General features: G+C 38.8%; 1 protein-coding gene across 1 annotated transcript in view; it reads left to right on the top strand.

Annotated features, from left to right (window-relative positions):
- SLMAP (sarcolemma associated protein) overlaps window positions 1-15,602 on the top strand; it is a 172,316-nt gene extending 156,714 nt beyond the window's left edge. The window contains exons 22-24 of the mRNA XM_023510665.1: window positions 3,213-3,384; window positions 9,377-9,511; window positions 13,741-15,602. Coding sequence (XP_023366433.1) covers window positions 3,213-3,384; window positions 9,377-9,511; window positions 13,741-13,833 — 400 coding nt within the window. The 3' untranslated portion in view covers window positions 13,834-15,602. The remainder of the gene's footprint in view (window positions 1-3,212; window positions 3,385-9,376; window positions 9,512-13,740) is intronic.
- The last annotated feature ends 837 nt before the right edge of the window (window positions 15,603-16,439 follow it).

The raw sequence follows: 16,439 nt of genomic DNA, 5'->3' as shown, positions 1-16,439 counted from the left end.
CCTCCCAAGTAGCTGGGACTACAGGCACCCACCACAATGCCCAGCCATTTTTTTGGTTGCAGCCATCATTGTTGTTTGGCGGGCCCGGGCTGGGGATTTGAACCCGCCACCTTAGGTGTATGTGGCTGGCACCTTAGCCGCTTGAGCCACAGGTGCTGAGCCATAAGTTTCATTATCTATTTATAAAAACAAATTGTAATGTGGATCATATGTTAAAAATATTAACTCACTGAAGGAACAAGATGTGCTGGTTTATCCTCTGAAACCCCTTATTACAACCATGTGTTCTCAATATTAATATCCATGAAGTGCTTTTATTTTCTCTTCTAGTGTCATAGTATTCATTTTATATGTATTACTTTCTGAATGTGAAGATATGATTCACAAAAAGGAATAAAAACAAATGTGTATTTATAACATGTAAAAGTTTGTAAAAGCAATTTCAAAATATAAATAGGACAAAATAGACATCCAAACTACAAATACACACGCATGCACACACACACAAGCCTATATTAAGGAGTGAACTGATTATCTCTGTGACAGCTCATGCAAATAAATTGTTTGGTATAAACTGTAAAGTGTATGTAAGATGGTGATGCATTTGGAATACATTAAGATCTTAGTGAATCCACTTAATTTGGTATTCTATCAAGCAACAAACACCAATGTTTGATTATCAGCATTGATTATTTTAATTATTCTTATTTTGAAATTATTGGTATTTTAAAGATTCAGACTAGGCTCAGCACCTGTGACTCAAATGGCTAAGGTGCCAGCCATATACACCTGAGCTGGCAGGTTCGAATACAGCCTGGGCCCGCCAAACAAGATGGCTGCAACCAAAAAATAGCCAGGCCTTGTGGTGGGCACCTGTAATCCCAGCTTCTTGGGAGGTAGAGGCAGGAGACTCGCTTGAGCCCAGGAGTTGGAGGTTGCTGTGAGCTGTGATGTCACAGTACTCTACTAGGGCAACAGCTTGAGGCTGTCTAAAAAAATATAATATAATAATAAAGATTCAAACTAGATCTCTTATATTTGAGATGCAATGGATTAGAACCTGAACCTGGCAGATTGTTGAGTACTATTTTTTTAATTACTTCATATTTTGTTTATGTGTTGAAAAGCAAGTCTATAAACTCTTGTGAATAGAAGCATGTGGTTTAAAAATACTAAGCTCCCAAAAGGTAGAATATATTAGATTATTGGTCAAGTCATCTGGCTAAAGTATTGAGACAAATTAATTCTGTTTCTTAAACTCTTCTGGTGCAGTAGTTTTCTAAATTTATTTAGTAAGCCTCCCCAGTATTTTAAGTAGTACTCAGCAGCTACTTACCTTTTACTTGCTGCTTACCAGCTACTTGCCATTTAATTTCTAGCTATATTTGCCGGCAGATTCAGACCTAAGAATCTTCATATAATACAGTCAGGATGAGATTTATACTCTGTAGTACTTCAGCTACGGTATTGAGTCTGATTCTTGAATGATCCATTCTGAACAATGTAAAACTGCTATTTAAAATTGCTATTTAGGCTCAGCACCTGTGGGTCAAGCAGCTAAGACACCAGCCACATACACCTGAACTGGAGGGTTCGAATCCAGCCCAGGCCCGCTAAACAACAACGATGCTGCAACCAAAAAAAAAAATATATATATATCCGGGTGTTATGGCAGGGGCCTGTAGTCCCAGCTACTTGGGAGGCAGAGGCAGGAGAATGGCTTGAGCCCAGGAGTTGGAAGTTGCCATGAGCTGTGATGCCACGGCATTCCACCCAGGGCGATAGCTTGAGGCTCTGTCTCAAAAAAATAAATAAATAAAATAAAATTGCTATTTAATGGAGCCAAATTTTTTAACTCAACTATATTCTACAGGTCTTTTGTTCTCTACTGTCTGTGATATAGAAGGAATTGAACAAGGAATTTCTGTTCATGCATATGAAGCTGTTTTCCTTATATCAGATTTTTTTTTTTTTTTTTGAGACAGAGCCTCAAGCTGTCACCCTGGGTAGAGTACTGTGGCATCATAGCTCACGGCAACCTCCAGCTCCTGGTCTCAAGCCATTCTCCTGCCTCTGCCTCCCAAGTAGCTGGGACTATAGGCACCCGCCACAACACCCAGCTATTTTTTGGTTGTAGCTGTCGTTGTTTGGTGGACCTGGGCTGGATTCGAACCTGCCAGCTCAGGTGTACGTGGCTGGCGCCTTAGCCACTTGAGCCACAGGTGCCAAGCCGTAAATCAGTTTTTTTTACATCAAATTATAATAGTAATCATAGAATTTAAGCTGGAGAACAGCCTCAAAAGTTATTGAGTTCAATTTTCTTGTTTGACAGCAGAGGGCTTTGAGACTCTCCTTTTGTTACTTTTGTCTATCTAACATAGCACCTGGCACAGAGCTAAGAACTCAGGGAATGTTTACTTAAAGAATGAAATGTGCCAGTTAAGTGATTCGCTCAACATCCCATTCCTAAATAGTAGGAAGGCTAGGGTATAGAACCCAGCGCCCCCAGCCCCCAGTTCTTTGCCTTCTGCTTCACCACCTCTATACCCATGTCGTGTGTCTTCTCATTTAAACAGGTTTGTCTTACTTGAGTTGGCAGTGGCTCTTAAGCTTTTAAGTTTCTGATCACCATCTTATTTGTCAATTACTTAAACTTAGAAGCTGAAATACCTATATTCTTTTTTGTAAAAGACCTATACTGAGTCTTTTTATGATAAAGTTAATATAATTTGATATAAAATATAGACTTAATCATCTACTTCTATTTTTAAAATTTCAACTTTTTGGTATATTTTATGAGACAGTTATGGCTTGGCACCCATAGCTCAGTGGTTACAGCACCAACCACATACTGGGCCTGCTAAACAACAATGACAACTACAACAACAACAACCAAAATAGCCGGGCATTGTGGTGGGTGTCTGTAGTCCCAGCTACTTGGGAGATGAGACTGAGGCAAGAGAATTGCTTGAGCCCAAGAGTTTGAAGTTGCTGTGAGCTGTGACACCATGGTGAGGGCAACATAGTGAAACTCTGTCTCAAAAAAAAAAAAAAAAGACAATTTCCTTGCTTTTTTTTAGTTTTTTAATGCTTTTTGCTTATTGAAAATATCTCATTGTTTCTTATACTTTAGTAAAATATATTAAAACATGGACTTCCCCTTATGTCCATTTTCTACCTGTGAATAACTACTCTCAATATTTATGTTGCAGTTCTCAGAAGCAGAGTTTAGAACTAACCAGTGACCTCAGCATCCTTCAGATGACTAGGAAAGAGCTTGAGAATCAAGTGGGATCCTTGAAAGAACAGCATCTTCGGGATTCAGCTGATTTAAAAACTCTTCTCAGTAAGGCTGAAAACCAAGCAAAGGATGTACAGAAAGAGGTAAAGCGAAAAGACATTGTGAGCCCGATTATGGTTGGACTTACAGCCAAAAGCAAATCAGATATCCATGCTAGTTAGAAATAAAGGGAAGCAGAAGTCACATTCCTGTCACAAAGCTGATACTTGAAACATCCTGCTTGGTGATTTGTAGTTGTGTATGAAGGTCCATATAGAGAGAATTCATCAGTAAAGTTGATGTCAAAAATATAAATATACAAAATTACATTTTAATTTTTCTCTACCTGTTGCTTGATCTATGTGAGAAGCCCTTTATATCAGATCACTTGATCCATTGTTTATATGTCAAAGAGTGAATTCTGTTTAACCTGGGATATTTTTGGAAAGTAAACTGGGGGCCATACTATTATGCCGCCAGGTGAGACTGACCTGAAGAGTTACTTAAAATTCATCCCCATAGCCAGCCAGCCAAAGTATACTCTATAACCTTTTACTTTGTTTCCTTCTACCTAATTTTCCCCTTCTTCACTAACGTGCATGTTCACTTTTCATGTCATTTTGCTTAAAACCTTGACTTGAATGGCTCTTTAAAAATCTGTTAAAAATGGTAAGGATTAACTTTGAGACAGAGAACCTACCCAGCTTCTTCCTGAGTAAGGCAGGTATCTTTTATTTCCCAAACTAAAAGGGAAGTAAATGAAATGTCCCAGTTAAGTGATTTGCTCAACATCCCAAAATAGTGGGAGGGCTAGGATCTAGAACTTCCCAAAACCTTGAAGTTGACAGCAGTGCAGTGAGTACTGCATTCAGACCTGCTGGTCTCATACACTCCCTGCATTCACTCCTGCCAGGCCAGTTCAGAGGATGGACAAGGACAATACATTTGAATCTGCCAGTTGGGGACCACCTTAGTTGTAGAATTTCTTTCTTTCTTTCTTTCTTTTCTTTTTTTTTTTTTGAGACAGAGCCTCAAGCTGTCACCCTGGATAGTATGCTTTGGCATCACAGCTCACAGCTACCTCCAGCTCCTGGGCTTACGCAATTCTCTTGCCTCAGCCTCCCAAGTAGCTGGGACTACAGGCACCTGCCAGAACACCTGACTATTTTTTGTTGTTGTTGTTTTAGCTGGCCCAGGCTGGGTTCGAACATGGCAGCCTCAGTGTACATGGCCCGTGCCCTAGCCGCTGAGCTACGGGCACCAAGCCTAGTTGTAGAATTTCTTTTTTTTTTTTTTTGAGACAGAGCCTCAAGCTGTCCCCCTGGGTAGAGTGCTATGGCATCACAGCTCACAGCAACCTCCAACTCCTGGGCTCAAGCGAGTCTCCTGCCTCCGCCTCCCAAGTAGCTGGGACCACAGGCGCCCGCCACAACGCCCGGCTAGGTTGCAGCCGTCATTGTTGTTTGGCGGGTCCGGGCTGGGGATTCGAACCCGCCACCTTAGGTGTACGTGGCTGGCGCCTTAGCCGGTTGAGCTATAGGCGCCGAGCCTGTAGAATTTCTTAAAAGGATTCTTGGGGCTTGGCACCCATAACTCAGCAGTTAGGGCGCCGGCCACATACACCACGGCTGGTGGGTTCAAGCCCAAGCTAGGCCAGCTAAACAATGATGACAACTGCAACAAAAAATAGCTGGGCATTGTGGTGGGTATCTGTAGTCCCAGCTACTTGGGAGACTGAGGCAAGAGAATCACTTAAAGCCCAAGAGTTTGAGGTTGTTGTAAGCTGTGACACCATGGCACTCTACCAAGGGCAACATACTGACTCAGTCCCAAGGAAAAAAAAAGATTCTTGGGCTAGACATCCTAGCACTCTGGGAGGCTGAAGCAGGAGTATCCCTTGAGCTCAGGACTTTGAGACCAGCCTGAGCAAAAGCAAGATCCCCATTTCTATGAAAAAAACAGAAAAATTAACCAGGCATTGTGTCAGGTACCTGAAGTTCCAGCTACTTGGGAGACTGAGGCAAGAGGATTGCTTGAACCCAGGAGTCTGAGGTTGCTGTGAGCTAGGCTGACACCCCAACCAACACTCTAGCCTGGGCAACAGAGGGAAACTCTGTCTCAAGGGGAAAAAAAAAAAGAATTCTTGGCCCAGCTAGTGGCTCAATGCCTGTAATCCCGACAATTTGGGAGGCCAAGGCAGGAGGGTTGTTTGAGGCTAGGAGTTTAAGATTAGCCTGGGGGACATAGCAGGACTTTTTTTTAGTTGGGCCTGGTACCATGTGCCTGTAGTCCCAGCTACTTGGGATGCTGATGGTAGGAGGATGGGGATGAGCCCAGGAATTTGAGGCTACTATGACCTATGATCATGCCCCCACTGCACTCCAGCCTGGATGACAGAGTAAGACCCTGTCTCATTAAAATAAAAAGGATTCTTTATAAATTAGAAGGAAGTTGAAAACAACTCTCTTAGTCTTTAATAATGAATTTTCCCAAAATTGTTTTTAAATCTTCTTAATCAATGCAGTACTTCTTTATACTTTCGTTTCCTTGTAGTATCTTGAATTTGGAAATGATTATTTTTCTTCTGTTTTCTTATCTGTTTCTAAAGAAAAGAAAACTGTAACATTTTTTATTTTCTTGTGGACATATTAATTTTGTAATATGTTCGTTTTTACCTTGCTAAGGATATGTGTTTTAGGAGAAATCTCATTTTAGTTAGTTGGAACATAAATTTTGTGCCAAAGTAAATATCTTAGTATTAATACTATAAGCATTTTGTGTCCTTCCAGACCATATGCCATAATTCTTTCAAAATCTGGGAAGAATACTGTGGTTGGAAGATGATTCTATTGTATGTTACTATGAATGCATTAGTCATTTCGTTGCATTACATGTTTGCCTGGTTTTGGTCACTGAGTAATTGGTGCAATATGCTTTAACTATTTCCATGAATGGCAGTGGCATGTTGTTATAGCATCTAAATTGTTGATAGTCTTGGATTGCATTAAATGCAGCACATTTAAAAATATGTCTTATCTTGTCAATGTGTTTCTTTTCTGTTTTCTTGTTCAGTGTTACTCATTGTGAAATGATGTATAGTCTTCATACTCTTTTGTAATGTGAAATTGCTCTCCTTCTGTTTGTCCTGATGTCAATGTTTTGAATACTAGTCTGCAACTAAAATGTGCTTTAATAAGGTTCTTATCTCCATGTGATCCACTGCAAATCCCCTTTGTTCTCCTTTATTTTATAGAATCATGCTTACTGTGCACAGTATATGATTGTTTTCCATACTATAACAGGCTAAAATATGACAAACTAAGTAAGCCCAGGTATGGTTGTTTTTATAAAGACTAACCAAAGTGTTGGTAATATTGTGTGGTATTTCCCTCTTAATCAGGACTGAGCTCATTTCTCAACTCAGAGTTAGAAAGCAAGATGGAGCAAAAATGATTTCTGTGCAAGGTGTGACACTCAGGCTGCAGAAGGTGACCTTTGTTCCCACTAATGAATTTTTTTTTATATGTGCAGCTTTTAACAAAGAAAAAGTATGTGAGAAAAGTACCTTTTAATCTTCAGTATTAAGAAAAAATATGTCATCTTTATATTTGACTTTAGAAAGCATCTGTATATTTTAGTAGGAGTACCTATAATTTAAAAATTTGTAAAACAATGAACATACAAGTCTACTCTGCAAAGACTGATTAAACAAAGTTGTTTGAGCTGGGCATGGTGGCTCACACATGTAATCTTAGCACTTTGGGAGGCCAAGGTTGGGGATCACTTGAGGCCAGCAGTTGGAGAATGCAATGGGTTATGATGTTGCCACTGTACTCTAGGCTGGGTGACAAAATGAGACTCTGTCTCAACCATAAAGAAAAAAAAGAGGAAAAAAAGTAAATTGTTTCACTTTACCACCTGCCACAGGGCCAGAATTGTTCCTTTGTTCCTACTCCACTGACATGCTAGAGGTAAATAGCAGGATCTTCCTGACTGAGCTGCCTTCCTGTGGTTCTGCTTCATAACTCCTGGAATGGAGAAATAATTACATGCTTTTGGTGCAAAGGGAGGCTGGCTCTAAGAATGGTGGAAAAGGAAAGTAAGGGAAAATTTTGGTCAACAAAGCACTTTTTACTTATTTTTTATTAGTCACTGTTAATCAGATCATGAATCATTGAGAATTGATTATGCTCTAAAGTACAGAAACTGGGTACACTAGCTTTGCCTTGGCAACATGCCAGTAACCTTCTGGCATTAAGTCCACATATCCTCACATCAACTGAAAAAAGCTATCATAAAGCTGGTGAATCTTACTCCTTAGTTCATTCACTGGTGTACTAACCAGGCTTGTTCTGGGAAAGTTGTTAGGTAAGAGGGGGTGGGAGGGTTCTTTGGTATTTTACCTCTATATCTGTACTCATACCTTCCTTCCCCCTTTCTGGTGACCCCTGTGTTGACCCTAACCCCTCCCACTCCCATTTCTCCTGTCTAATGTTTTCATTCATTTGCATTCTTAATATTTATCTTTGTTAAGTGTAATGATGAACTCCTAATTGGTCCAAGATATTTGTGTTTTTCAGAAGCACCCTTATACAAGTGTTCCTTATTGAGGAATTGCTAGGCTATAGATAGAGGTGAACTGGAAACTTTTGGGTCTTATAGGCTATATATCAGGAAGAGGAGGAACATTTCTAGTATGCCATACTCATGGTATATTTATTTTATATTCAGTCCTATCTTTCTGTCTTCCTTCTAAAACCTTTAGAGATGGCAGAGTGGGTCAGCAGAGGTAGAGACAAAGGCACAGCCAGTAGCAGAACAATCTCTGCTCTTTGACTGGAAGCCCAGCTTGCATGTAAGATGCAGAATCTATAAGTGGAGCCAGTCTAGAATTCTATACTCCTTGGTCTGTGGAAAGTTGGGCCAGTCCAAACTATGGTTCACATTGGCCTCCTCTGTGTTCAAGAGATGGCTAATTTATCTCCCTCCCTCGCCCCCCCAGTTTTTGGCCAGAGCTGGGTTTGAACCCACCACCTCTGGCATATGGGGCCAGTGCCCTACTCCTTTGAGCCACAGGTGCCACCTGGCTAATCTATCTTAAAGTCAACTTACATTTGGTAAACAGTTTTCCAGAAAAGAAACATTCTATCAGAAACCAATTTTTAATTGACACTTGTAAGTTTCAAGTGTAGAAATAAAAATGTCCTAGTCATTGTGGTAGGTTACATTTCTTTGCCTTATTTGCCTAGAAAATTCACTAACCAAGAACACTATAGTACCCAGTGATGCTATTGGGAGTTGATACTTTTTTACTTCAAGACTAAAGTATCTAGGTGGCTTGTCTCTGATTAACATACTTCCTTGTCTTAGCTTAAACATTCCAAACATTTAGGCAAAACTTCATTTTGTTAACCAATTATAAATGAATGATTGTTTAAACCCATCTGTCCCCTGTAAGCCCCTGCTTCAGGATATCCTGCCTTTGGGGGCCAAACCAATGTGTGCCTTCCATGTATTGATTTATGACTATACCTGTAACTCCTATCTCCCTGAAATGCATAAAGCCAAACTAACTCCACCATAGCAAATCTGCCTGCTCAAGGCTTCCTGGGTGTGGCTCTGGGTCATGGTCCTCAAATTTGGCTCAAAATAAACCTCTTTGAATTAAAAAAAAAAAAAGACTAAAATATCTTGGCTGACATTGGTTACTAGGATATAAACTCAAGATTCCTAACATTGGCATTCATTTAGACTATGGAATTTTTCCTCACTTGCTTTCCTTTTGCTCAGTTTGAAAGTTTCATTTTCTCCTGTAAGTCACTTGGTGGAAAAAGTGACCCTTTATATTAGAAACAGATGACAAAATGGTGACTTCTGTTCATTTTTTTTAACTCCAGGGCCAGAAAATTCTTAGATAGAATCAAGTAGGCATTAAAGACGGCTTGTTACAGGTACAAATGATTCTTATCTTTCTTAAAACAAAAAGGCTTGACTTTGGTGTTCCAGGTGACTAAACAGGGTCTGGCATATAAGCCTGACATATATTCATACCCATTATAAGTTGAGTCTGCACACTTTTTTTTTCTTTGCCTTTAGTATGAAAAGACACAGACTGTACTCTCAGAACTGAAGTTGAAGTTTGAAATGACTGAGCAGGAAAAGCAATCAATCACAGATGAGCTCAAACAATGTAAAGACCACTTGAAGCTGCTCCGAGAGAAAGGAAATAATGTAAGTCTTTGCAAACTCAACTTAGCTTTTATTGAGATGTAGGTGAGAGATTTGAAATTGATTTTCAGAGGACTTCATTACTACTTTGAAAGGCTAATGATACAGTGGAGTAAGCTTTTCATTATGAAATTCCATGGTGAAATTATTATGCAGTCAAGTTTTTGAGTAAAAATTTGCCCTTTTAATCTATGCTCCTAGAATAGCCTGAGGACTGCCTTGAGAAAGACCCTTGTTTGCAATAAAGCAGCTTACCTAAGAGCAGTCACCTTTTCCCAGATGAGTCTAAAGCTGTCACTAAGCCATCATCTGGCTTATGTTTATGCCCTGCTGGGAAATGAAGCCTTTTACTGCTAGGGAGGGATGCATTTAAAGAGAGTACGTTTGGATAAGAATAGTACGTTTAGCATTTGGATGTATCAGAAAAATGGAGACTTACTTATGGTTTTCATTTTATACTAATAATGTTCTTACTAAGGCACATTTCTTAAAAGCTTAGTGTTTTTTGGGCATCCTTAGGAATATTAGGAAATATTTGCAAGTTTCTGTAGGGCATTGTGAGTGTGTGTAAGAGAGAGAGAGAGAGTCAGAGACCGAGAAATAAGAGGGGGGAGAGAAAAAGAGAGGAACATTTTGGTATAAATCGAGTTTAATAATATTTATTTGCTTTTCATTTGCTAGAAAGGCAGATGGTCTTTTAAAAAATGTTACACTAAATAAATGTTGTGTTGTATGTTTTAGTGATCATTGCCTTTGTGGGTTCTATCAGGTGGTTGTTTAGTGTGGTTGACTGTCCTCTGACTTATTTCAAACCTCTGTCATGGCTTGGACACTGTAGTATGCGTGAGCCACATGCTTCCTTTGGAGGAAAGCGCTCTGCTTAACTTGCAGCACAACTACAAAAGAGTGACATTGCATGGCCATCTAGTTATTCAATTGCTTACACAATGCTCATGAGTTGTGTCCAATGTCTTTTGGTAAAGAAAGTCGTCTTAATTTTTAGACATTAAAGGCTTGCTCCTTTAAGTAGAAGCCTTTTAGAAGTAAATGAATTGAGCGTGCAGGCTTTACACTAAGCAAAAATGGATTCCATTTATTTTTGAAAATGTAGGTTACAGAACTCTTCTAAAATCAGATCATAATGGTTTGATTTCTTCTCTTTTTATATTAATTCATATCCCTCTGATTATGAAGTTTCAGACTACTTCATCCTAAATTAACCCACTGAAGACATCTAGCATAAAGCATAATCAGAACGGATCCCCCTATACTATTTAGAACATTTTCGTTTTTTTTAGAAACAGAGTCTCACTTTGTTGCCTTCAGTAGAGTACTGTGGCGTCACAGCTCACAGCAACCTCCAGCTCTTGAGCTTAGGTGATTCTCTTGCTTCAGCCTCCCGAGTAGCTGGGACTACAGGCGCCTGTCCCAACACCCAGCTATTTTTTTATTGCAATTTGGCCGGGACCGGGTTTGAAACCACCACCCTCAGTATATGGGGCCGGCGCCCTACTCACTGAGCCACCGGCACCACCCTATTTAGAACATTTTCAAAAGTAACCTCACTATTATTAATATCATTTATACTTACATTTCACCTAGAGATAAGTTACCTTTTTGTGTGATGTTGTACTTATGTTACTAAAATTTTACTCTGTGATAACACTCATTGTGGCAATTCCTTTCCAATTTTGAAAATTAATTATATTCTAGGCTAGGTGTGGTGACTCATGCCTGTAATCCTAACACTCTGGAAGGCCAAGGCAGGAGGAGCATTGCTTGAGGTCAGGAGTTTGAGCTTGGCCTAAGCGAAGCAAGACCTCATCTCTACTAAAATTAGAAAAATTAGCTGGGCATTGTGGCAGGTGACTATAGTCCCAGCTACTCATGAGATTGAGACAGTAGGATCACTTGAGCCCAGGAATTTGAGGTTGCTGTGATGCTGATTCTGTGGAGACTCTTGCCTCCAAAAAACAAATAATAATAATAATTAATTGTATTCTAATAACACAAATGAAAGCCCTGAGACTCTGCTGCCTGTCTTTATATGCCAAATCTTTATTATACATTGTGTTGGATCTCTTGCTTGATGTAGGGAGCACACATTGTCACAGGGCATTTATTTTTAAGCAATACATCTCATAAGCAAAAGAGTTTTGGTTGGTGGGGGGGAAGGTTTTGTTAGAAGGATAAAATAAACCTTGACCATTGCCAAGAAATTACATTGTCAAATAATGGATTCCAGGTGTGGAACAAAAATAATGTACTGTCAAGCAGAGCATTAGTTGGTGACGTGTTGTCATTGCTCTGTCTTAATGTGCTATATTGCATTAGGGTCTTCAGGACACCCATATTGCCCATTGCCTCCAGCTGTTCCTTTTAAACTGATAGTTTGCCAACTTACATACCACATTCCATCATCCTAGATTGTGCTAGATGTCTTTAAAATGTTCAAATCAGTGCCAAACCTGAGTGGTATACTTCTATAACTTTAGTCTTCCTTCCTTCCCTCCCACCCCCCGGAGTCTAAATCATCTTATCTGATTATTTTTATAGCATAAAATGATTTTAATATCCCTTCCCTTCTTTAGCCTTCCATATTACAACCCGTCCCAGCCGTATTCATCGGCCTATTCCTGGCTTTCCTGTTTTGGTGTTTCGGTCCATTGTGGTAGAGAAAGGTACAAGCACTACTGTTGAGTCCTTGTCTGTTTGTCCCCGTCACCTGTTTGTGCCATATTCGTAATATAGTGCATGGCAAAAACACACAGGTATTTTGTTACCTGAAGCAAACCCTTCATTTAGTATGCCGTGTATTTGTGTCATACAAGTGAACTGAATATTCAACTAATCACATAACATTTTGTCTCGTTTCCTTCGTAGTAATGCTAACCATGAACAACAAGCTAACCAGTTGTTAATATGCTACCTTTAATTGAGTCTTTATCTCTAGCAAACTGTGGAGTAAACTATGAATTTCTACAACATTAGTACCCCTCTTTCTAATTATGAGTTTTATCAGAGTTCAATGAGAAATGAAGAGTTTGCCTCTCTGAAGTTTTCAGCCAGCTTTCTTCCCTCTCCTCTCTCCTTTCTACCCTCTCCCTTTCATAATGTAGAGTTTGTTTTAACCCTTTGCCTATTTGTACTCTGGATGAATATGAAAAAGAATGTGATTAGCTTGGCTGGCAGCCTCAACCCCAATAGGTACTTATGAGAGTATAACATAAACCTATCAACATATCTTTCTGAGCCCTTATCTGCAACAACAGAGTATTTCTTTAAAAACCAGCTTTCACTAGCCTGAGGAAGAGCAAGACTCCATCTCTAAAAATAGTTGGGTGTTGTGGCCGGTGCCTGTAGTCCCAGCTCCTTGGGAGGCTGAGGCAAGAAAATTGCTTGAGTCCAAGAGTTTGCTGTGAACTATAGCACCAAGGCACTCTACCCAGGTGGCAAAGTGAAACTTTGTCTCAAAAAAACAGAAAGAAAGAAAGAAAACAGCTTTCTCAATAAGACTCTGGGAACACAAGTAAAAATAAAAATCAACCAAAGCTACTTCATATTATAAAGCCCTCTGAAAGTTAAGAGGTAACAGCCCATCCATGCTTGCCTTTAACTGGCTTGCATATCAGTAGAATATATGAGGCGATCACATGGCTGGCTCTATTATACTAGAGAAGGGCTTTACCAAAATTATCAGATGGGCAGGATATCTAATGTCATTTCCCCATCTTAAGCCTCATCTGAGTTTGTCTTCTATGCTTTCAAGTTAGAGGATTAAAGCCTAGGCCATTTCCATCACCTTAGCCATGAGCCCTTTATGTAAATATCCCAACATATAAGTCTGATTTTCTTCAAGAAATAAACATGTTAGGCAGAAACATACTACAAGTGTCCATATATTATCGTTTACATTGTAATACATGGGTAAAGGAGGTGGCGCCCAGAGGATTTCTTAGACATCCCTACTTGTTTTCAACTGCAACAAAGTTGAAAACTGGCCAGGACTTTCCTAGTGTGTATTAGGCTTCCAAGTGGTGGTCCTGCTTTCATGGCTCTCCTCATACCTGTACTTTTTATCCTTTTTCTCTTTAAATTTCACTCATATGAAATAAAAATAAGATTTTTTCAATATTCTGTTAAGTATTCAGGACTATCTGGAACCAAGGGGTTAGGTGGTATGAAAGGAGAGGGGAGAATGTGATATTGACTCTCGGTTTCTTTCCACACAGAAACCCTGGCCCTGGATGCCCATGTTGGCTGCCCTGGTTGCGGTGACAGCCATCGTGCTGTATGTGCCAGGTTTGGCCAGAGCTTCTCCATGAGAGTGTTCCTTGAGTCTGTACACCGTCCTCCCTCTAGAAGCTGGCATCACACTCATGCTGGGGGCAAACAGAACCATTTTCTTCCTTTTTACCTCTTAAAACAGCAGAAGTACAAGAATACAGCTGTAGGGTCATTGCTTTAAATTATATAAAATGTATCTGTCTATAAAGAAGATATAAAATTGTGACTTTATTCTACTGTAAGCAATAATTTGCTTGCAGTTTTTCATGTAATTTTTACATTAGTACGTTGAGATTCTGAATATTATGGTGGCCTAAAGTAGGCTTCTTGTTACACCAAATTATTTATAACATTCAATTTATGAGTACTTTACTCTGAATTCTGATGACAAGATAACTCATTTTTCTGATTCGATAACTACCCAAACCAAACAACCAATACATACATGGGAAAAGAGGCCCTGTGTGCTCAGTGCCTATCAGTTTGAAATATATACACATATATATATATATTTTTTTACATATTTACGCCATTTTTACTTGTTATAAAACCACTGAGCTATTGGGAACAAGACTTAGAAACAACTATTTGCGTGAATCTTTTTTTTTTTTTTAAGGAAAAAATACATTTGGAAAATATTCTGTTATAGTGAAAATCTGGGGAATATGTGCACGCTTATTCAGCCTTAATGTGACTTGAAGATGTGGAGGACATCAGCTTCGAAAAACTTTCCATGAGAGTGTGTATTTTCTTGAGCAAACTGAAGTATTTCTGGGAGCAAAAACATAGTAATTACACGATTTCAGTACAGTCAACCAAACTGTTGAGTCAATTGGAATGAAATTTATTAAACCTCATGTATTTAAAGACATATTTTCTTTAAAAGCCAAGTTAGTTTCTCATATACAGCATTTTAGGAAGCATGATTTTTTTTTCTATCATCTGTTCCTCCAAGCATGTTTAATTGAAGAAAGAATTAATCTCTTTAGATAAGCTTTTATTGACTTAATTTGGTTATGATGTGTCAGAGATAATTCATATTCAAGGTGGGCTGTTGTTACCTACCAACAGATTTCCAGGTTGGGTATACAAATGGTTATTTTCTTTTTATTGTTGTTAATTGGGACTTTCTGTTAATGAGCAGCACTATTCCTGAGATTAATGGTATTCCATGCACAATGAAGCACCTAAACACTGCTTGATGTTAAAAATTTAAAACACAGAAGTGAAAGTTTAGCTATGGTTTTGTGTGGCATCATAGTTATGTCAATAAAGTTTATTTAGATCATAGAATATCCTAAAGTATCACATAGTTAAATTTTTCAGTAATGAAGACTGGGAGAGAATATCAGTGAATTGGTTTGAATGTTCTGTGGCAATCCACAAGTCTAGCCAAATTAGGATTTAATTTGCCTTGTGATGTTTGGCAGTCACTGTTTGTACTTTAAGGTTATATTTTAAGCTATTTGGGATTGCTGTTGGGAGGATCATTAGATTTATGGAGGAATTAGTCACAAATGACTTTAGAAAATACTGTCATATAGTTCATTTCATCATTTTCTGTTGCAGGAAGCCACTCCACCACAGAATGCTAATATGCCAGTGGTACCCAGTACCTCTTGTATATAGGTTATTGCAAATATTGTTCTGAAATGCTTAACTTCAGAATTACATTTTTTAAAGTAAATAATTGTTTTAAATCTATTTTGTAAAGATATAAAGTACAATAGAATTTCTGGAGTACAAATTAAACTATTTGCACTAACACACGTGATGTGCATGATTTAATAAAATAACTTTACTCTCCATACACATGTTTGAGTTGGGTATCATTGAGATTCTTAGTACTGACTTTACTGTGGGGTTGTTAATAATCTTTTCTTGAAATGATTCTTTATGCAACGTAACATGTTTGGTGTTCTTCAATGCTAAAAGAAAATACTTAGCTATTTCCTCCAACTTTAATTAGCCTTTTATTTAACTTATTACTTTATTTTTTCCCCTTTTAATATGACTTATTGTTAAAACATGTCTCATTTGCCAGACCAATCTCTTGAAAATGTAAGACCTGGCTCAGCACCTGTGGCTCAAGTGGCTAAGGCGCCAGCCACATACACCTAAGGTGGCGGGTTTGAATCCAGCCTGGACCTGCCAAACAACAATGACGGCTGCAACTAAAAATAGCTGGGCATTGTGGCGGGCACCTGTGGTCCCAGCTACTTGGGATGCTGAGGCAAGAGACTTGCTTGAGCCCAGGAGTTGGAGGTTGCTAGCTGTGATGCCACAGCACTCTACCCAGGGGGACAGCTTGAGGCTCTGTCTCCAAAAAAAAAGAAAATGTAAGACCTATTTACTTTATACAATTGTATACAAAAGTATACAAATACAAAAAGTATACAATTTACTTTATACAATTTAATCAATATTTACTTTATACAAATTGATTAAATGGTTTTTTGTAATTACTTCTAGTTTTTCTCAAAAATATAAATGAGTCTATTCATAAGCAATATCTCCAGTTTTGTTCAGATCACTTCCAGATTAAATAAAGAGTAGAATTATTCACTTTTAGTGATAGAATTAAGCATTTTTTTTTTTTTTTGAGACAGAGCCTCAAGCTATCCCCCTGGGTAGAGAGCTGTGG

The sequence above is a fragment of the Otolemur garnettii genome, unplaced genomic scaffold (genome assembly GCF_000181295.1).
Source record: "Otolemur garnettii isolate 467f Iridium unplaced genomic scaffold, OtoGar3 scaffold00015, whole genome shotgun sequence".
Lineage (NCBI taxonomy): Eukaryota > Metazoa > Chordata > Mammalia > Primates > Galagidae > Otolemur > Otolemur garnettii.
Note: the sequence above shows the minus strand (reverse complement) of the source record. Positions and strands in the feature narration are given on the sequence as shown.